The 23,131-nt window shown below is 39.6% G+C and overlaps 1 protein-coding gene and 1 pseudogene across 12 annotated transcripts in view; one reads left to right on the plus strand and one right to left on the minus strand.

The window, feature by feature from the left end:
• Positions 1-13,574, minus strand: part of LOC109711878 (anaphase-promoting complex subunit 4) — a 58,715-nt gene extending 45,141 nt beyond the window's left edge. For 6 of the 12 annotated variants that reach the window (XR_002216699.1, XR_002216697.1, XR_002216698.1 and 3 more), the window contains exons 1-2: positions 13,357-13,572; positions 12,723-12,834 (exon numbers count right to left, since the gene is read on the minus strand). Coding sequence is in view for 5 of the 12 variants with exons in the window: in XM_020235223.1 (XP_020090812.1) it covers positions 12,723-12,834; positions 13,357-13,455 (211 nt within the window). In the remaining 7 variants the exon portion in view is untranslated. Of the gene's footprint in view, positions 1-12,722; positions 12,835-13,356 lie in introns of those variants that run through there. The other 6 variants (XR_002216700.1, XR_002216701.1, XM_020235224.1 and 3 more) reach the window with 4 other exon arrangements.
• Positions 16,988-19,271, plus strand: LOC109711663 (annotated as a pseudogene).

A 23,131-nucleotide genomic window follows, 5' to 3' on the forward strand; every position in this document is an offset into this window, starting at 1 on the left:
AATTTGTATGTGTTTACAAGCTGAAAAATGTTAGAGCCAATGGACCAAGTTAAGCATTGACCAAGTCAACCCTAAAGCACGGTGCGATTCGGCTGTGAATGTGACCTCGAATGTTAAAAGATCTGACTTCTTTGATTCAAGCGACGGGTTGAGGGGATCCACTCAACCAGGTTCTAACTTGTTCGAAGTTTCTTAGAACTCTTGAGACTAGAACTTGCAAAATATCGGTTGAACGACAAGCCGAACTGACTAGAATTTCATTAATTTTGAAGAGAACTTAGAGATTACAAAGAAAGAGCATGAGGGCTCTGATTACAGTTTATAAAACTATGTCTAACCTACAAATATTCCTACAAAAACTATAAATACAAGGAATTAAAGTAAAAAATCAGTGGTCGTGTTTTCGGGAAAGACTTTGTTTGAATGTAACTTTCCTCTCTTTATAGAACTCTTCTTATGTTTGCTTACCTTACGGTTGTTGAACGGCTGCTACCATATGGAATGTGCCTGACCATTTTCTCTTCTGTTGTACAATCGTTTCCCACATCCCTTTGATTCACAACTACTCCCGCCAAAACCCATTTGGTTTAGGCTTGTGTTTCTCCCGACTATAGGAGTACCATGTGTTACTTTCTCATTCGACTACGTAAGCCGAGTTTGATCACCAACTGGCGGAGAAATTTCATGTTCCAACAATGCCCTCCCGATAGTTTTTCGAGCGAACATTCGGATGGCTATCGATTCTAGGCCATGATGGTTCTATTGTATTTTCTTCCACTTTGCCGAACTTTCTTGAACCTAGCTGTTGTTACCCAATAGAGCACTTACGGACTTACGTTTGGCCAACCCGAGCCTCATACTTCTGGTCATTACAAGTACTTCCGAGATTATTTTCAAGTTTTTTGCTCTGAAGATGGTGCTCATCCATCAGAACATTGGACCCTTCTTTGTCACCGATCAGTCGATCCTCGGTGGTTAAGGGAAAGCTTCAGGTACATTCGTCATCAAATGAATTCCCCAAGAGTAATCTACCATAAGGAAATCTGGTATTCTTTCTTGAACACTTGAGATGTACACCCTGAAGTGCAAGTCTAAGCCACCGCCTAATACCAAAGTTTACTCTCCTTACTTTGTCACAAGCGAGCTCGAATTGATTTAAGCTCTCCTAGCTCCAGTAAAATTTTTTACTGAGAACTTTGCTCAAGCTCGCCAGACCCTCAAGAGTTTAGCTGAGGCCAACTGGGTTTCTGCCATGGGGAAGAAATTGAGACAAGACTTCGTCCCTGTCGTCTTCCAACCAACAGAAGTTATGACGATCGACAATCTTTATCGGCAATCTTGGAGTGACCTGTGCAACATTCTCTTTGCCTTGACTCTAGAGAACTGTTTGGCCAAATTCGATTTCGAATCTTAAATCTGAAGGTCTACAATCTTCTTCGCTTTTTCTTTCAAAACCTTTCAGCCATTTCATATAGCTTAGCTTGTTTCTGCTTTCACTTCGGTCTCAAGCAGGCTCATCTAAGAAGAAAAGGGAATAGAAGAATCTTCTACATACGATGTTTCAGAGGATGACTCTGACAATTCTTCTCCTCCCCAGCAATTCTGAAAATTTCTCTACTATTCAATCTTCATTTTGTTTTTTCATGTTTTTTATTTATTATTATTTTACTTGGACCTCTTTAGTCAGCTCCTTCCACCTGACCAATTCGTATCTCCCCATGGCATGCCGTCAAACAGCAAGCCGAGAAGATCCTCGTTCAGCTGCAGAAAAGGAGGTCCAGGCCTACGAACTACAAGAGTCGCAGGCCTTGATTGATCAGCTTCAAGAAGAAAGCTAAAGAAGAAAGAGAAGGCTTCTCAGATACAAACCGATGTAGAGCCACCAAACAACCTAGAAAGATTTGGCAATTCCCCAGCAACAAAAGGAAACGGATAAGATTCAAATTAAATGAGAACTCAAGGGGAAAAAAAAGGAAGAGATTAGAGCGTTGGGAGTATAACGATAAAGAGAGCATCTTCAATCTATGCGTTTGGATGGTCATCCACATATAGCTCAAAGGCTCAATATTAATGTGCTATATCTTATTTCGCAACAGATGGCATGAGATTTGAAAGCAACTTGTTCCAAAGAGCGTCTTTCTTATCCAATGATTATCATGAGGATCCTTAGGCTACACGACATGGATACAAATTGCAAAACATATGAGCACTTGGAACAATCGACGCTATCACTATGACAAAGTCTACGAGTACTTTGAAGACTTCACAAAAGTCTTCAAAAGCAACCTGAACTGCCATCCAACACTCCTTGTCCTCAACACGAGACTTCTTGTAGTGCACTGAACTTCGACAAATTGCCGAGTTCTAATGAAAAGTCTATTTGAATAGTTTTAGCGAGGTTTGGAGACTATTCCAGTGTTTTCGACGCGAATTAGGTGTGAAACGAACTTCGAGAAGTCAAACTGCTAAAGTTGCAGATTTTGTATTGAGTACCGGTACTAAAAAATGGAGTACCGGAACTCTGTACTGTGGTAAAGAAACCAACATTCAAATTTTGAGGAACTCTTCCCGAGTATCGATACTGATACGCTGAGTACCGATACTGATGAGGGTAAGTACCGGAATGCAGTAGAGAATCCAAAAATCCAACATTCGAATTTTGCGGAACTGGGTGGTTGGTATCGGAACTAAAGCTCCTGCATCGGTACTCAAGTTCGAGTACCGATACTCAACGCTGCGAAAGCGCAGTTTTAACTAGTTGCAAATAATTGAATATGGGGGACTTAGTTACAATTTTTGCAACCCATATAAAAAAGAGAAACCCTAGCCATTTCCCCTACTTAGACACAAAGAGAAAACTCTTCTCTTCTCTTCCTCTCACTCTCTTCTCCTCTCCCTCACTCTAGAGATCTTCCCAACACTTTGAGATTTGGAGGCATTGAGCTTGGAGAAGCTTTTGGAGGTGTGGAGCCTTCTTCTTGAGCAAGAAGAAGTAAGAAAGCTTGAGGCTAAGGTGAGTTTGTTTTAGGGTTTTGAGAAGGATTTGGATTGAATCCTTTGTAAGTTGATTTTTATCAAACCATAGGCTAATCTAGACTACAAATTGTAGAGCAATTGAAATTGGGTTTTGCCACAGTTTTTGAAAAGCCCTAGATAAAAAGAGGGTTTTTGTTATTGGAGGTTTAAAAATTATTTAACCATTTGGAACCCTAATTGAAGGTTAAAGAAACGCGGGGGACAACTTCATTTCTCGAAATGAAAGGATCCTGATGGTCAATTGGAGCAACGAACAAATTTGGGCAAATTAGCTTGGAGCAGAGCAAGCCTAGTTGCAAGTTTCAAGTAACTAAGAGCGTATTGAGGTCGGTTGTGTTGCACCAAAGTGAATAGGTCACTTCCATGTCTAATAAGTAGAAATGCATGCATGTGATATATATGTTAATTACAGTAACTAATTATCATTGGATAAGTAAATGCATGTATTGCTATATTCCATACCTATGTTATGAACTAGATGTAGGTTGACATTCTCTAGGGTCATTAGAAAACTCAACATGTGAACACACAAGAACATAGTGCCATTGAACATAGGTTGGAAAACATAGTGGATAGGATGCCTACTTGGATATGATAACATGGACCTAGTGATGTTGACAATGTAGGGTAAACAATGAACCCTCCGTGAAATTATAAAAGCAGCGACTCCGCTACCCATAGACATGGGGCCAAACAGGAACGGCGATTTCGTTTCCCCGGTACCCAATGAACGCGGCGATTCAGCAACTTTATAAACTTGTGGCTAAGCAGTGCAATGATTCTGCTACCCAATGCTAAGATGAGAGCGGCGATTCTGCAAATGATTGACTCTAGATAGAGTTGGGTGACATGTGATTAGGATAATCAATAATGAAATAGTAAGCAGAAACGATAGAACTTACATGCTTGTCTTTCATTATCGCATAAGTAGAGGCATAAACATGAGTATTTTTCATGTATATAGGAGAGACACATATGCTAAGTTGACTACATGTTATCTATTTGTACATGCTTATGTTGCCTTCTTTGGACCTGACGGGTCGAGCTCTTCCCTTGGATTGTATTTGGGAAAGTATAAATGTAAATAATGTGGTGAAATGATGTAATAGAAAAATAGTTTACTTTATGTCATTTGATATTCTCCCTATGCAATCCTTGTATTCTATTTCTGTTTGGAATGTGAGATGTATATAGGCTTGTGACTCCTTGGGCAGATAGAGAAAACTCTGTCCGTTCGTCAAGTTTGTGTGCGTACTCGATAAATGCTTCCGTTGTGGGCTCGGGGCATGACACTTCTTCTTCTTCTTCTTCTTCTAGCAGTTTACATGGGAAGATTACCTTGTTGTTCTTATATAAGGAAGACCGCAAATTGTCAAAGAAGGTTGATTGCCTTTCGACAAAGCTCAACAATGTTACTAACATGGTGAAGAAGATTTTCGAGAAACTTCATTATCAACCTGATGATGTTCAAACTTTGGTCATGAAGAAGGTTCAGATTGATGTACTTTTAGATTGGTTGCATCGCATGTAGTTTAGGTTTTTCTTTGCACCTTATCTTTTGCTCGTGTTGTATTTAGGTTAATCTTTTGCTTTCTTTACTTCTCGTTGCCTATGATGCATTATGTGTTGGAACTTTAGTACCTAGTCCTTTACCTAGATTCATGTTTGCTTTTATTATCGTTTCTCTTTTTGGCAATTTATTGACAAAAAAAGGAAGAGATAAGGAGAGAATGAACAAAGGGCAGAGTACAAAGGGATAGAGATTATAACATCTTGACATGAACATAGGAACATAGGGAAACTTTGAGACATTTTAAGACATTTTAAAATAATGACATGTTCATGGAGAATGTTTGTTTTTACAAGGCGTACAATACTTCAAGACTCCTAGTGTGTAACACACTGAACTTTAGCAAATTGTAAAGTTCGAGTGTTTGATCTGTGTTCTGAGTTTTTTCAAGTATTCTGGAGGGTCGTTGACAGTGTTCCAAACTATGACTCGCGTCCCGAGGAGTGAGGGTGAAAACTTAGCGTCAAAATCTCCAAAATGAGGAATTTGGGCTATTCGCCAGTTGACTCTGCAGGGCAGAGTACCAGTACCGCATCGGCTTGGTACCGGTACTGGACCTGGTACCGGTAATGCATCGTATGGTACCGGTACCCAGTGCGTTTTCTCGCCAACCCAAGGCTCGGGTTTGCGCGTGCTGCTGCCTGGTACCGGTACCAAATCCCGTGTCACCGGTACACAGTGCAGACTGCGAACTGCTTGTTGTTGAGGGGTGTTTTTGGTTTTGTTACAACACTATATGTAACCCACACCCCCTCTTGTGTTCCCTGAGCTTGGAGACAGAGGAGAACCAGGTAGGGAAGCCCTCCTCACCTCCTCTTTGATTTTCTTTCCATTTTGTTGGGATTTTTGAGGATTGATCACCTCTTTTTGCTTCCCTTTGTTTGTTGGTGGCATTTCCACCATGGGAGAAGCTTTGGAGCTTGGATTAGAGCTTGTTGGAGGAGAGATCTTCTACCCTAACTCATTTCAAGTTTAGTTTGGAGCTTCTAAAAAGGTTAGTAACATGTTTCTCTCATTTGGATCATGTTTTTGGAGGATTTTGTGTAGAAACCCTAGAAATGAGAAATCTAGGGTTTATTTGGGGATTTTTGATTTGTAGCTTTTGGAGCTCAATTGATTGGTTTATAACCTTCCTTTAGGTTGGTTTTGGAGTGCTCTAGCTTCCATTTGGAATTTGAGAGGATTTTTCCAACATTTAGGTGAGTTTTGCCCTTTTCTTGGGTTGGTTAAAGATGAACACTTTGGGTGTTCGTTCGTTTCGTCTAACCCTCTTAGAATTTTTTTTAGGGAGCAAAGAAACTTGTGGGCATCTTCGTTCGCGCAAACGAAAGGGTTACAGGGAGTTCTTGGTGGGTTTGACCTCACCGAAATGGGTGAACTCCCCCTATATTATATTCCTTATTATAAAATGAAAATTCATACATATTCATGCTAGATAGAGCATAAATGAATTTTAGAATGTTTAAAACGCATATGTTATGTATCATGACTTTTCACCTCTATGTAATAGAGAGATATGTGTATAGCACTCATGCTAGTATATGGCATTCTCATGATATGTTTGAATAATGTTACTTGTAGTGAAATGACAAGCTTCTTCCTCGCTTATGAACATTGGACATATGCTAAACATAGGGATATTATAATGTCATGAAGTGGCATTGGACTTGGAACATGTATTGTCATAGAGAACCATAATGTTATAAAGTGGCATTAGATTAGTAAGGCCCCGTTTGGATACCCCTAAAAACGTAGTATAGTTAAACTATACTACACTGGTAGGAAAATTATCCTATGAAGTGCTTGGAAGAAAAAAAAAAAAGGTAATTTTTGGAGTATGGTTAAACTATACTCCAAAAAATGGTGTAAAGTTATATCCACCCTAACCAAAGGAAAACAATTCCACTATTTTTGGGCAAAGATGCATCAAGTTCTAACTTTTAAATTTCAACATAAAATTTTAAATTTCAAAATTTTTAAATTTCAAAATTTTTAAATTAAATTTAGATTTTTATAATTTAAATTTTAAATTTTTAAATTTCAAATTTAAAATTTAAAATTTCACATTTCACATATCAAATTTTAAATTTTAAATTTCATTAAAATTTTAAATTTTAAATTTTAACTTTTAATTTTAAAATTTAGAGAAATCCCGTGAAATTGCACAATGCGCATCCAAACAGTTTAAAAATTGAATCCGTGGACTTTTTAGAGTTACAGGATTCCCTATTTTATTTGGACCAAAACCACAGTTTATAAATTCCATGGAGATTTTTTTCTGTGTATCCAAACGGGCCCTAAATGGTTGAACATTTAAAGGATATAGAACTAGACCTTTGGGGTTGCTAGTATTATACCATGTTGAGACATGATGACCGAGTACTTGAGATAATGATTACACTTGCTTGCCATTTGTGCTCATTCGCACATGCTTGTGAGGGTCGCTCCCCACAAGCCGGCACTCCGGAGTTGGCCTATGCGACATATACTCGCCGTGCGGGATTGAGGGCCTACTGGGTCACCGTGGGACAATCACATTTCTAGAGAAATGCTGGACTACCCGGGGCCATTAGGCGACACAAGCCGAACTGCACTTTTGTAGGTCCTAGATTGGAAATGGATATAACATGTAACCACTAAATGACAATTACTACTCAAGAGTAAAGATTGGTTGGGCATAGTTGCATATTTGTTGATTACATTTAGTGCATATTCGTATACATGCGGACATGTTTGGAGCATATTAGTATACGCATTCATGATAGAATTGTAATATCACCAAATGGACACTATGCTAATTTGAAGCATAGTAGCTTAGTATAGTATTATACTTGTTAAATTTACTTCTTGTTTAATTTGAAGCATAGTAGCATATACTTTTGTCTCTATAGCCTAGTGGTGTATTTCGCTGAGGTCGGCAACTTGCCCACTAAGAACTATTGTTTAATAGTTCTCACGCCCTCTTTTTTGTTGTTTTTATTTCAGAGCCATCCGCACCGGGAGAGGCTAGGGACCGCCGCAAAGGGATCGCGTCTAGCTAGATAGCGGTGTACATTGCTACTAGGTGGTTATCTCTCCTCTTTGTATTGTTGGATAGAGAGAGACTTTCGTACCCGATGTATAGAGACCACCATTTTGTTTATCTACCTTATGTTTTATCTTAGTCGTTTAGTTCTTTTATTATTCATCTTGTCATTAGAATTTAGTTGTAATCTTGCTCTGATATATCTAGATGCTTATTTATTGTTGCTTTAATTATCACTTTATTGTAGACTCCTTATATGTTGCAGACATATGGCGGGTCTGGACACGCACCGGGCGGGCTTCCGCTGGGCCCCGAGGCGTGACAGATTATTTTGGTATCAGAGCCTAGAGTTAAGTCTTAGTGGACCTATCAAACCTTAGGCCGGTTGGACTATAGGAAATAGGCTCGTGAGAGACGGGGTCTATTTGACTTGTAAGCGAAAGTATCATTATTGGGTTTTATGATAACTCTAAAAGTGTTGGAGTTTAATCGAAGTGCATAACTTTTAACTTCGCGGAGGGTTACGTTGGCGGCCGACAACGTAACATCGGGAGTTAGTAGTAAAGGGCATTTCCTTACTTTTGCATGATTTGGGGTATTATTCTATTGAGTGAGGTTACGATAGCGTGAGTTTTACTAATTTGCGCTTTTTATGTTGTTGTAGTGATTATGCCGACGACTCGCTCTAAATCTGTTGGAGCGGAGAATGCGGCAAACCTTGAGGAGGTGGAGACCTCCGCTACCTCCGGATCTAGTGAGGTCCGAGACTTGAGGACCCAGCTTGCGGTCCTTACTGATTTAGTGGCTCAGCAGGCGGCGGCAGCTCAGCGGCAGGCTGATGTGGCGCACCGACAGGAGACGTGGATGAAGCAACTGGAGGACTTGCTACTTCAGCAGGCAGCTGCTTGGGAGGCTCAGGTTCCCGCACCACCCGCGCCGGTTGAGGAGGTGGCACCGAAGGCACCGTCCCCCGCGCCCGGTGTTCCACGAGCGGCGCCTATTGTTGAGCCCTCGGGAGGAGGTTTTTGTGGCACCACCGGCTCAGGTGCCTACGGCAGGAGCGATTTTTCCTGTGATTGTTGAGGGAGCAGAGCGGGACCGGCTTATGGATCGTCTCAACCAGTTCAGGAGGTGCAACCCACAGATCTTCGACAGGGAGAAAGTGGACCAGTGGATCGTGGAGAAGTGGCTTATGCATATGGAGAAATTATTCCACGACACCTTTGTGGAGGAGCGTGATAGGGTATGGCTCGCTACTCACCATCTTGNTGTGGGATAGATTTTGGACGACAGCGATGGGATTGTGTGGTAATGGATGGTTATGATAGAATCGTGGAGATATTGGGTGGTTAAGATGGGATTGCGGGAATATTGCGAATTAGTCCTTTCCCTTTGATCATATTACACCTTAATCAAAATATTATATGATTAAGGTGGGGCATTTTGTAAATATACAAAAGGGAATAGACTAATATGCTATTTTATATACCGTGCGTATTATTTTTTTCGCAATCCGGTGCATGTTCAAAATTTAAATTTTATCCATGCACCTGGTGCATGGATAATCTCATAAATCATCTCTATTTTTTATTTCTTTCTCTCTCCTTTTTTTTTCTTTTTCTTCTTTTATTCCTCTCTTTTTTTTTTTTTATGCTTCAACATAAACTTGCAAAATTTACGTGTTGTTTACTTTAGCTTTATTTACTACTTTTGCCTCTATAGCCTAGTGGTGTATTTCGCTGATGTTGGCGGCTTACCCACTGGGAACTATTGTTTAATAGTTCTTACGCCCTCTATATTGTTATTTTTATTTCAGAGCCATCCGCACCGGAAGAGGCTAGAGATCGCGGCAAAGGGGTCGCGTCTAGCTAGATAGCGGAGTACGTTGCTTCTAGGTGATTATCTCTCCTTTTTGTATAGTTGGAGAGAGAGAGAGACTTTTGTACCCGATGTATAAGACCACCATTTTGTATTTAGTTGTATCTTGTGGTTCTCTTGATATACCTAACTTTTAGTTTATGATAGTTATTCAGTTTTATTTGCTTCCATTTGTTATTAGAATTTAGATCTCATTATGCTCTGATAATCTATTAGATGCTTTCTTTCTTGCTTCGTTTATCGCATTATTGTAGACCCCCTATATGTGTAGGCATATGGCGGGACACGCACCGGGCGGGCTTCCGCTGGGTCCCGAGGCATGACAGATTATATTGGTATCAGAGCCTAGGGTTGAGTCTTAGTAGACCTAGCAAACCTTAGGCCGGTTAAACTATAGGAAATAGGCTCGTGAGAGACAGGGTCTATTTGACTTGTAAGCGAAAGTATTATGATTGGATTTTATATTAACTCTAAAAAATGTTCGAGTTTAATTGAAGTGTATGGCTTCTAACTTCATGGAGGGTTACGTTGGCGGCCGACAACGTAACATCAGGAGTTAGTAGTAAAGGACTCTTCCTTATTTTCGCATGATTTTGGGTATTATTTTCGTTGAGTGGGGTTGCGATAGCGTGGGTTTTATTAACTTGCGCTTTTATGTTATTGTAGTGATAATGCCGACGACTCGCTCTAAGTCTGTTGGAGCGGATAATGCTGCAAAATTTGAGGAGGCGGAGACCTTCGCTACCTCCGGATCTAGTGAGGTCCGTGAGTTGAGAACCCAACTTGCGGTCCTTATTGACTTGGTGAGTCAGCAGGCAGCAGCAGCTAAGCAGTAGGCCAATGCGTCGCGCCGACAGGAGGCACGAATGAAGCTACTAGAGGACTTGCTTCTTCAGCAGTCAGCGGCGAGGGAGGCTCAGGTTCCCCCACCACCCGCGCCGGTTGAGGATGTGGCACCGCGGGTCCCCCGCGCCCGGTGTTCCACGAGTGGCGCCCATTGTTGAGCCTCGAGAGGAGGTTGATGCGGTACCACCGGCTCAGGTGCCTATGGCGGGAACGATTTTCCTGATGATGGTTGAGGGAGTGGAGCGGGACCGGCTTATGGATCGCCTCAACGAGTTCAAGAGGTGCAATCCCCGGATCTTCGACGGAGAGAAAGTGGACCACTAGATCGTGGAGAAGTGGCTTATGCATATGGAAAAATTATTCCATGACACCTTTGTGGAGGAGCGTGATAGAGTTTGGCTCGCCACTCACCACCTTGACGGCGAGGCCTATCGCTAGTGGACGGACATTCGGGACAACCTGAACACGGATCTATCGGCGATCACTTGGAGACGGTTTAAGGAGCTTTTGATGTCCAAGTATTTTCCGGAGAGCGTCAACAGGCGGATGGAAAAGGATTTGCGCAGCTTGCGCCAGGGGGATCGGCCTGTGGCAAAGTTTGAGCGGGAGTTCTCCCGACTCTTGCATTGTGTGCCCTTCGTTGTGCGGGATGACGAGGACAAGGCCCGTATTTTCGAGCGTGGACTTCGGCCGTCGATTTTTCGGTTTGTGCAATCCTCCAACCTCCAGACTTACAGAGATGTGGTAGACCACGCGCTCATTGTGGAGAACGGCGCGGTGGATGTTCAGGAGCATCAAGAGGACTTAGACAAGGGTAAGGGAAAGAGGCCCGCGGCCGAGAGTGCAAGTTAGACGCATTCTGGGAGGCCACCGAGGTACCCTAGGAGCCAGTCGCGAGGGCAGGAAAACAAGATTATTCCACTGAAGTTTTGGAATAAGATTTTAGTTTCTTCAGAAATAGAATGCTAGAAAACAAGTATTCCCACTATGTTTAGAAAACTAATATTGAATTCTAGAAATTGACACTTTATATAATGTCATTTCTTGGTCTATTCATGTTCCGAAACTCAAGATGATTTATCCAATTTTCTCTTCTTGGGTTATTGTTCACGGTGCGGTATTACAGAAACCATTTCAATTTTCAGAAACTACTTTCCACGTTGGGAATTAGAGTTCTAATCCGACTTTTATGTGTTCCAAACTATAAATATGTATCCAAGCGTTCTCAAACGTGATAATCCACAAAACATATACTAGAGAGCAATCCTAGAGGCTTTAATTTCATTTTTTTCTTCCATAAAGCCTCTTCCGGATCAATTCAAGTTGCCTTAATTTTTCGTTCTCACATTGAATTTATCTAACCATCGCTTAAAAATCTCTTCAAAAGTGATTATGTGATATTCTAAGCGAAGAATCACCACCAACCCTTCTTCTAGTTGCTCTGGACGGAGTGTGCATTGTGGATTCGACGTGCGCATTGTGGATTTGACGTGTGGAGGCTTTTTCGTGGATTTGAGACATATTGTTGGTGGATTAAGGTGGCGAAAAATTTGATGCCTTCTTGACGAACTTCCCATAAGAACAACAAGCTAGTTGATTCATAGGAAAAAACTATCTAGCTACAGTTGACGGTCGAACAGCCATTTATTTATCATGAATACAACATTCCATTTCACCTAAGCATGACATCTATGGTGAGTATTTGTACAACAAACACTTTCTGCACTAGAATTCAGATATATTATTGTCATCATGCATTATTAGAGATATTAAATTCGCAAATCATCTACTCTTGTGTGATTGTTCACCATCTAGATAAATCAACCACAAGCTATTAATAGTTCTAGTTCAGATGACAAGACAAGATATTAAGCTAGTTTACTTAAAGTTAGCTCGATAACTTAAACCAAGTTCAGGTCAGGGCAATTCAAGACATTCTCTCTAAGGCAAACTAGATCCAAAGCATTGCTCAAAGTCTAAAACAATGGCACGACATTTAGTCGCAATTATAACATTAACATGGTTTGAGATATACAGAGGTAGATGACAGATAGAGGAAGCAAGAGCAACATTGTTGTACTCATCGTTACTTGTGAACAAGCATAGACAATCCAGGATAGACAGAGCTTGGAATAAAATGAGACGAGGACTGAGACCTAATTTTGCAAGATCAGCTAAAAAACTATTTGAAATGTGAAACAATCAACATGATACAAAATCAAGGACATTAAACAAGTGGCAGATATTTGCAGTCAACGGTCAACATGAAAATACATGCAGCCGAGTGCAGCGTACGTACATTTGTCACCACAGAGTTTTGAAAGACAAATTTTCAGACGCCTAGAACGGGGAAGAGTAGATAGTAACCTGGGACTATGGTCCAAAGCCTTTGCCAGTTGAAGCGATGGAGGAGGACCTTGGAATCTTCAGTGACCATAGCAAGCAGATCCTTCTCTGGATTCCACACCGACATTTTTATCTGCATACGAATTTCAAAAAATTTAAAAAAAAAAATCAGTATATATATCAACAAAAACTAGAATAAAAATAAATAAATAAATAAATAAATAAATAAAACTTTTCTCCAGACTGTGCGCCATGAAGAAACCTATGAATCCAAAAGGAAACAGAATGAAATTTAGAAAATAGAGAGCACACATAATTCCATTCCATGCTGCTAAAGATCATGATAAACCAAAAATAGTCGTGTACACAAGATTTTCAGACTTTAGTCAGCAAGCAGCACAAGAGTTTCCGCAACTTACATCAACGTAATTTATTGTGGCTGCCACTTCATGGACGACTGGTCAGATCTATCCGTCGTTTTATCCAATCGAACTTGAAATTTAAACGAGTTTTAAAGAACGGACCGCCAATAGGAACAGCAGCAAATAATGAAGAAAACAAAATCTCCAAAAGACAGTCAGGGTTTTTGGGACTCCGATTCGTTCCAAATCTAGATTCGGGGAAGAGAAAAGACGTGTAGGTGCGATCGCATCACCTGAAAGGGGATGGGCTTGTCGAACTGGAGCTGGAAAGGGATCGCTCCCGCCGAGGCCTCCTCGCTCTCCGTTTCCATCTCGACCTCCTCTTCCGCCATTGTTGGACACCAACAATTGGAGAAGAAAATGTAGGCGGAGAGGAGAGAATAGCCGAAGCCCTTGCGTCGCCCTGGGCGGGAAATAGGGTTTCGCAGATACTGAGAACTGTTGAGAGGGGGCTTTTTTTGCAAATAGCCCCCTAACTAATTTTTTTTTTAAAATTGGCCCTATCAAAAATTTATTTGCAAAAATGGCCCTGGTCCCACCACGTCAGCGCCACGTCAGCGCCACGCGGGCGGGGCTGGGCCATGTGTTTAAGTTGAATACGGTGAACCATTCACCGTGTTCAATACAAGGTTTTTGTATTAGACACGGTGAATGGTTCACCGTGTCCAATACAAAATGGTTAACTGCGAGGTATTTGTATTGGACACGGTGAATGAATCACCGTGTCCAATACAAATAATTGAACACGGTGAATGATTCACCGTGTCCAATACAAACATTCAAAACTTAGTCATTTTTGGCTAAGTTGGAGGTATTTGTATTGGACACGGTGAATGATTCACCGTGTCCAATACAAAAACCTTGTATTGAACACGGTGAATGGTTCACCGTGTTCAACTTAAACACATGGCCCAGCCCCGCCCGCGTGGCGCTGACGTGGCGCTTGCGTGGCGGGGCCAGGGCCATTTTTGCAAATAAAATTTTGACAGGGCTAATTTTAAAAATAAAATTAATCAGGGGGCTATTTGCAAAAAAAGCCCGTTGAGAGGTTTTCCTCGCTCTCTCGACGGCTAAATGGGCGCTTTTCGTTCTCTTTAGGCCAAAACGGCGGCGAAGCTGCGCATAGCGGCGATTTTTGCGAAGCAGCCCTCTTCCAAATTTTTATTTTAAAATTAGACCAACTAAATTTTTATTTTTAGACTGCGTTTGGTTCGAGAACTAAATTTTGGAGAACAACTTTTGTTGTTCCCGAAAACAGGGGATATTCCGGTACAAGATAGAACAATTGTAAATTTGTATTTGGATGCATTCGAGGATATTCTAGAGGATATCCTTAATAGCGTTTGGATAAAAAGTCTACAACAACGTCTAAATATATTTTTAAAAATAAAATAATTAATTTATATTAGTATATTTTATATAAAATTATTTATAAAATTATTTCATATAGTAATTTATAATATAATATTTTATGTAAGAATCTAATTTAAAATAATATATTTTATTTTATTATATATAATAATTTATTTTATGTAATAATTTATTTTATATAATTTATTCATAATATATTAATGAATAAAGTATAATACTAACAATATCCCTATATTTTTAATTAATAATTAGTATAAATTTTAATACAAATAAAAAATATATATATAATTAAATATTAAAGTATAAATGATAGAGTTTAATAAAATAAAAAATATATCAAATTTAATTAATTTATATTATATAATAAAATTTAAGTATAATATATTATCATAAAAATAATATTTATACTAATATTTATTTATTAAATTTGAGCATTCATTTAATTTATTTGAAATTAATTAAAATAAAGTATAAACAATTAAAAGGCCAGAAAAAAAAAGAAGCCAAAATCTCTTGTTCCAGCTTCTTAAAAGGGAGAACAAGCTTAACGGGTTGTTCCCGGAACAACCCGTTAAGCCGGGAACAACCCGGTTGTTCCAAAAAACATTGTGTTTGGAGGGATATCCCGCCTTGCTCTGGGATATCCCTCCAACCAAACGCAGCCTTAGAGTAGTGCTACTGGTACAACCCATCTTGGGTTGTACATCCTACAACTATCCTATCCAATGGCTGATATTAGTTAGCTTTTGAAAAAAAAAAAATCAGTGTTATCCTCACTCCCATTTTCTTCCTCCTCACTCTTTTCCCCCTTTTTTGATCTCTCTCCTTTTTTCCAGCGCTTGCGGGTTAGAGAGAAAGAGGGTTGAGCGATAGAGCGAGAGAGAGAAGATCTCGAGCGAGAGAGGGGCGCCTCACTCCTCTTTTCTGGCGCCTGCGAGCTAGAGAGAGAAAGGCCTACGAGCGATAGAGCGAGAGAGAGGAGAGCTTGAGCGAGACAGAGGCGACCTCCGCGAGAGAAAGCGAGAGCGAGAGTGAGGGGAACTTCGTCTTTGATTTGTAGTTTCTGAGAGGGGAAGCGCTGGTTTGAGATTGGGTGGGCTTCAAAGCGATGCTTCTTGCAGAGTTGTGATCGGCGAGGGGAACTTCATGTTTGATTTGGTGTCCAAGTGGCCGGATGCGGATGGCGCCTTGATTAGCATCTTGCATTTGGTAAATCTCCCCTTTCTATTTCTCAGTGGATGTGTGTGACTTAGGTTAATGTTGTAGTTATTACAAATTAGTTGATTGTGATGTTGTAAGCATTTGATCGCAGAGAATTAGTGATCTTTAATGTTTAATGAAACTGGTTTCTTTTTTTATGTTGTTATACCGTTGAGTGTATAAGTAATGATGAACGTGAGAAGATGGAGGAATTTAAGTGAAAAAGGTAAAATTGGGACACAACACAAATGCTAGAGTTCTAATTTAACAATTGAAAGGTTCGTGACCAAAGTAAAACTATGCTAAAAGGTCGAGATCCCGTGGTGCAGTTTCCTCATAGGTGGAAAAAAGTTTTGAATTTAAAAATTTCAATCCTAATGACAATGACAACTAACTAGTTTACTACTGGAGTACATTTAATGAACTTCGCCTTTGTCACCTTTGTTTTACTTACATTTGTTTAGATGCATCATAAATAAAGTATATAAGTGATTTCTCAAAGTTGATTTTGCAAATTTATTGCTCTTCCTGTATTGATGCTGAAATATTATTATCTTGGAACTAGCGAGGCCAATTCACTAGCCAGTTCAGACAGGTTGATCAGTAATATTCTATATAACATGAAAGTCCAACTATTCGTCTCTTATGCATAATTGCTGTCCAAGTGTGCTCAATTTACTAGCTGCGATTCCTTACTTCTAGTCCACACTGTCCAATTACTTCCAGTATATGATGCTTGTCCTTGAGCTGCAAAAACTTATGTCTCTTTTATATGATGTGTGAATGGCTTGTAATTCAAGTGAGCTTTATCTTATCAGTCTTAAGAATAAGACTGATAAGTTGCGACTATCTCATTGGAGTTCTTTGTCTTCACATTTGTCATGCACTAACTAAAACGTTTAGGATGTGCTTATAATAAAATACTTGTATTATATTGTTATGCCACAATGATTCATTTTTAGGACATAGTAGAATGTGGTGTATACATTATTAATTTAGATGTATTGATTTTGATAAATAGTTTGCCCGGCCACCATTATTCCAATTGTGTATTTCGACTGCATGTGATGTCTTACAGGTTACAGGTGAGCAATTTTGTTAAATTTCTGGGTTGACTAATTATTTGAATTGAACATTTTTTAGATGGATGAAGAAAGAAACAGTGAGGTCAGAGACGTAAATATTTCGGCACCAGAAATTGGAATGTCTTTTATCAATTTTGAAGCCGTTTTTAATTTCTATAAGCATTAAGCACAAGAATCAGGATTTGAAGTTGTAAAGAGGATAACTAAAATGACTGATGGCAAGGCTACGTATGTAATAATCGCATGCTCTCGTCATGGAAAAATGCATCGGACCGTGACGAATCTTCGTCCTCGTCCATCGTTGGTGAAGACGAACTGTCTTGCGAGGATAAATGTGGTAATAAATGCGGATTCATCTTGTGTAATAAGTAAAATTGTACTTGAGCATAATCACATCCTAAGTCCTTATAAGTCTCAATTTTTTCCCTGCAATCGAGTTATAGATCCGAACATCAAGAGGCGGCTTGATCTTAATGATCGTGCTGGAATCAGATTGAACAAAAATTTTAATTCTATTGCTGTTGAAGCTGGTGGGTATGAAAACTTAACATTTGGAGAGAAAGATGCTCGTAATTATATTGAAAAAGTCCGTCGGCTACGACTTGGTGAAGGTGACGGCGAGGCAATTTGTAATTATTTTAGAGAAATGCAAGAGAGAAATGGAAACTTTTTTTATGCTATAGATCTAGACGATGATTCTCGGCTTCGCAATGTCTTTTGGGCAGATGCTCGGAGTAGAGCGGCATATGAATGTTTCGGAGATGTAATTACTTTCGACTCGACATATCTAACAAATAAGTACGGTATGCCATTTGCCCCTTTCGTTGGTGTTAACCATCATGGACAGTTGATCTTGTTGGGATGCAGCCTACTCTCCACTGAAGATACAAAATCGTTTGTATGGCTCTTTCGGAATTGGTTGTCATGCATGTCCGAGTGTGCCCCCAAAGCATTAATCACAGATCAAGATAAAGCGATGCAAAATGCTATCACACGTGTCTTTCCTGATACTCGGCATCGATAGTGCTTATGGCACATTACAAAGAAAATACTAGAGAAGCTAAGAAGCTATGACGAATATCATTCGATTAAGAGCATTATGATGGATGCTATTTATGAATCACTGACAGAAATTGAATTTAAGGAAAAATGGAAGAGAATGATAACTTGTTACGGACTTCAAAATAATGAATGGTTGTCAGGCCTGTACGAGGAAAGACGTAAGTAGATACCAGTTTATGTAAAGGATACATTTTGGGCTGGAATGTTCACAACACAGCGAAGCGAAAGTATAAATGCATTTTTTGATGGATATGTGAACTTGAAAACTTCATTAAAACAATTTGTTGAGCAATATGAAAGCGCTATAAAGAATAAAGCTGAAAAAGAAGCAGAATTAGACTACAAATCATTCAGGTCAGTCATACCGTGTATCAGCCGTTATGTATTTGAGAAACAATTTCAAGATGTGTACACGATTGCGAAATTTAGAGAATTTCAGGCAGAGCTTAAGGAATTAATGCATTGCGAGACATCCTTACTGTCTTCGAAGGGCAATGCGTATTCTTATCAAGTTAATGAGTATGGCGTCGGAGGTAAAGATACAGCTTTCACAGTATATTTTGATGAGGGTGGCTCTCTAGTAAGTTGTATTTGCCGTCTATTTGAGTATAAAGGTATTGTATGTCGACATTCAATTGTCGTCCTAGTTTATAGGAAGTTGATGATTGTCCCAAATTCTTACATATTAACACGATGGAGGAAGGACGTCAGACGGAGGTATACCCGCGTGAAGACATGGCATAAGAACTTAGGGAGCACCGCTGAAATTTATCGATACGAAGTAGTATGTAGTAATATGTATGACATTGCAGACATAGCTGCTGAGTCCGATGAGAAATGTGAAGTTGCATTACGTACGTTGCGAGATTTGAAGACCAAATTGGAATACACTTCATCATCCAAGGGGAGCAATGATATTGAATATTCGCTGATTGCGGCAACACCTTCGAATGGTGCATCGGATGATAGAAGTAATGACCGGAGAGTTCTAAGCCCGCTACCAGTTCGCAGTAAAGGCCGCCCGCCAAGCAAAAGAAAAGAGTCAATGACCGATAAAGTTGTACGACGGTTGAAGATGAAAGGCAATAAGCAACAGGTATATCTTGACCTATCTTAATCAATTTTTTTGTTGGATTCTAATATACAATAGACGACAATGATTGATAATTATTCATGATATATTTTAACAGGTTGGGCAACATTGTGGGGACAAGATATATAATGGTGAATGTTCCATCTATAATCGTCTCTCATCATCTCACTCGACCTCCTCCCAACAGAGTGTAAATATTTTATGCATTACTATATCTAGATTTTTTTTTTCTAATATTCAATATAGTATGATTTGACTATTTGTTTTTAAAATTCTGGATCTCTTATTCTACAAAACCAATTGATTTATTAAAACAGGTTCATCTACAAAGTCCTAAGATTAACAATTCGTCGCCAAGTGACTTACCTTATGGGATCGGTGTACACACCGGCCCAGCCATTATCGTAACAGTAATAGAAATTATATTTCTTATGGACGGTTCTTTAATACAATTTTATCTATATACAAATAATATGGTTTAAATTTTCTTTCTTTTAATATCAGACAACGTGGGGCCCCAAAAATATATCTGTATCATCAGATCCTATCATGTATCCTCATAGAGTGGATATTAGTCCTCAATCTTCAAATCAAAATCTGGCCGCTCAGACGCACATGCCACATCCGACTCATTTGCAACAGGTATTGACAAAGTCTTGATACAATCTATATATGCGTATTGTATTCTTGGCTTTAAATTGATCCTATTAACCTTTTAAACAGTTGCAGGAAAAGAAAATCCCGCAGGAACATCAATTTCAGCACGGTGGAAGAGCACCGCCCACATGAAATCAGCATCCATTGTATTCACTGTACTGTTACAGATTCAAAATTGATATGTGTTGTACCTGCTTGTTCGGGAGTGTCGAATTATAAACAGTGATTTAACAATCTTTCATATTTTTCTTGTTACTATTGTAGCACTGCATGTAAATTGACAATAATGTAATGACGTGCTTATATTCCTCATATCTAGCAATATTGAATGTTCTTGCTTTCTGTTTAGTATATGAGTAATGTGTGTATATATTCGTGAATTTGTGTTGTATTATTATACTCAATGTATATTTATATATATTTAAAATGCTATGCATTACATACTGCTTGTACATTGTCTGCCACCACGAATGACGCACCTCGCACGGTCGATGGAATTTTCGGTGCCGTGGGGTAGTATTCATGATTCAGATGAGTATTTATATGTATATGGGTATCAGGTATTGCGAGTCCATGGCTTCCAACAGATGCAAGCATCTACTGTTAATTACCCCCTTGAGATTGGGGCACCTTCGATTAAGAGACCTTTATAGATTGGATGAGATGGATCGTATCTCGGTTTATTGAATCCTAAGTATATGTATTAGGATTCAGTTGGATTTGAGGTTGATTAGGCCCTAAGTATATGTGTTAAGACCTGATCGATATTAAACTCTATGTATTAGAGTCTAATTAGTTCATGAGATATGGGTATGAGATCTGGGTATTGGTTCATGGGATTTGGGTATTGGTTTATGAGATTTGGGTATTGGTTCATGGGATATGGGTATCAAGTTTGATGTATGGTTCATGGGATTTGGTCCATGAGATTTGGTGCATGGTTTATGGGGTTTGGTCCATGAGATTTAGTTGTGGTTCATGGGATTTGGTCCATGAGGTTTGGTTCGGTTCATGGGATTGTGGTCCATGAGATTTAGTTTTGGTTCATGGCATTTGGTCCATGATGATTGGGTTTTGGGCTCATGGGATTTGGTCGATGAGGCTTGTTTTTGGTTCATGGGTAAGGTTATGAACTTGGCTCATGAATCTTGGTTTATGGACTTGATTTCATGATTCATGATCTGGTTTATGGTTTATGAAGTTGGGATATATTGGATATAGTTTATGAACTTGGTTTATTTTGGTTCATAGGCCTTGATTCATGAACTTGGGTATGATCCGTGGTGTTTGGTTCACGAACTTGGGTGAGGTTCATGGATTTGGTTGTGGTTCATGACTTGGTTTATGAGTTTGGTTCATGAGATTGATTCATGAATTGGGTATAGAATTGGGATTTGCGTTCACGAACTTAGGTTCATGAGCCTAAGTTAGACAAGTTGGATTTGAGTTTTGGGTTTGGATTTGAATTTGTGGACTATGATTTGAGTCTGAGGTTTGGTTCTCTATGTGACTTGGTTTGGATTTTATTTGGGTTTTGGATTTGGGTTGTGGACTTGATTTGAGTTGGGTTTGGGTTCTTTATGTGGACTTGGTTTGGTTTTAGGTTTGGATTTTATTTGGGTTTTGGATTTGGGTTGTGGACTTGGGTTGTGGACTTGATTTGGTTTTGGTTTGGTTTGGTTTCGGTTCGGATTTTATTTGGGTTTTGGATTTGGGTTGTGGACTTGGGTTGTGGACTTGATTTGGTTTTGGTTTGGTTTGGTTTGGGTTCGGATTTTATTTGGGTTTTGGTTTCGGGCTTTATTTGTGAACTTGATTTGGTTTGGGCTTGGGTTTATTTATGGAATTGGTTTGGGTTCTTTATGTGGACTTGGTTTGGTTTGGGTTTATTTGGGTTTCGGGTTTGGTTTGGATTGGGTTTGGTTTGGGTTCAAGTTTGGGTTTATTTGTAGACTAGGTTTGGATTTGGGTTTGGATTTGATTTGGGTTTTGGGTTTCGGTTTATTTGTGGATTGTATTTGGTTTTGGTTTGGTTTGGGTTCGAATTTTATTTCGGGTTCGGGGCAATCCACTTTTGATTTTTGCAATTTGGTTCGGATCCGAAGAAATCCACCTTTTGATTTTGGTTTGATTTGGAGTTCGAAGAAATCCCCTTTTGATCTCGATTTGGATTTGGGGTCTGAAGAAATCCCCGTTTTGATTTTTCCGTTTGATTTCGATTTGGATTTGATTTTCAAATTTGATTTGGGGTCCGAAGAAATCCCTTCTTTGATTCTCCAATTGGATTCGATTTGGGGTCCGAAGAAATCCCCGTTTTGATTTTGATTTGGGGTCCGAAGAAATCCCCGTTCGATTCTCCAATTTGGATTTAGTTTTTCAATTTGATTTGGGGTCCGAAGAAATCCCCGTTTGATTCTCCAAATGGATTTGATTTTTCAATTTGATTTGGGGTCTGAAGAAATCCCCGTTTGATCTTGATTTGGGGTCCAAAGAAATCCCCATTTTAATTTTGATTTGGGGCCCAAAGAAATCCCCTTTTGATTCTGATTTGGGGTCCAAAGAAATCTCCATTTTAATTTTGATTTGGGGTCCGAAGAAATCCCCTTTTGATTCTGATTTGGGGTCCGAAGAAATCCCCGTTTTGCTTCCAATTTGGGGTCCGAAGAAATCCCCGTTTTAATTTTGATTTGGGGTCCGAAGAAACGGGGAATCAAAGATTCCCCTCCCCTCTTCTGGCGATGCTGTAGATGTCGTCGGCGAAGTTGTTGACGGTGGCACGGAACTGTTCGGCCGTCGGATTTGATATGACATTTTCGAAGAAATATTGAAGGGTCCGAAGAAACGGGGAATCAAAGATTCCCCTCCCCTCTTCTTTCGAAAAGATCAAAACGGCGATTGTAGATGTCGTCGACGGAATTGTTAACTGTGGCGTGGATCTGTTCAGCCGGCAAATTTGGTTCGATATTTATCGAAGAAATGTTGAAGAATCGGAAGAAACAGGGAATCAAAGATCCCCCTCCCCTCTTTTTTCGAAAGTATAAAACCAAACATGCTGGAGATGGTCGCGGCAATGTAGATCACCCATTCCGTCATCAACGACTTCAGATGGGGTATTGAGAGGTCCGAAGAAACGGGGAATCAAAGATTCCTCTCCACTCTCCCATCGAAGCCATCTAGATGGTATGGATGGCTACAATCGCAGGACCAAAGAAAGAAAAAAAAAATAGAGGGGAGAAGAAGAGAGATCTTTTTTTTCTTTTTCTTTTTTTTTCTTTTTTTTTTTTCTTTTTATGTTTTTTTTTCTTCTTCATTTTTCTTTTTTTTTTTTTTTTTTTACCTGTTGATCAAATGACGGATTGGATGAATCAGCTCGACGATTCCTCCACCTTTTCGCGGCTCGGCGATCTCCCCTCCTTTTCGCGGCTCGGCGATTTCTCCTCCTTTCCGCGGTTCGGCGATTTCTCCTCATTTCCGCGGTTCGGCGATCCTCCTCCTTTCCGCGGCTTGGCGATATCTCCTTTTTTCTTTTTTCTTTTTTTT

This window comes from Ananas comosus, linkage group 6, assembly GCF_001540865.1.
Source record: "Ananas comosus cultivar F153 linkage group 6, ASM154086v1, whole genome shotgun sequence".
NCBI lineage: Eukaryota > Viridiplantae > Streptophyta > Magnoliopsida > Poales > Bromeliaceae > Ananas > Ananas comosus.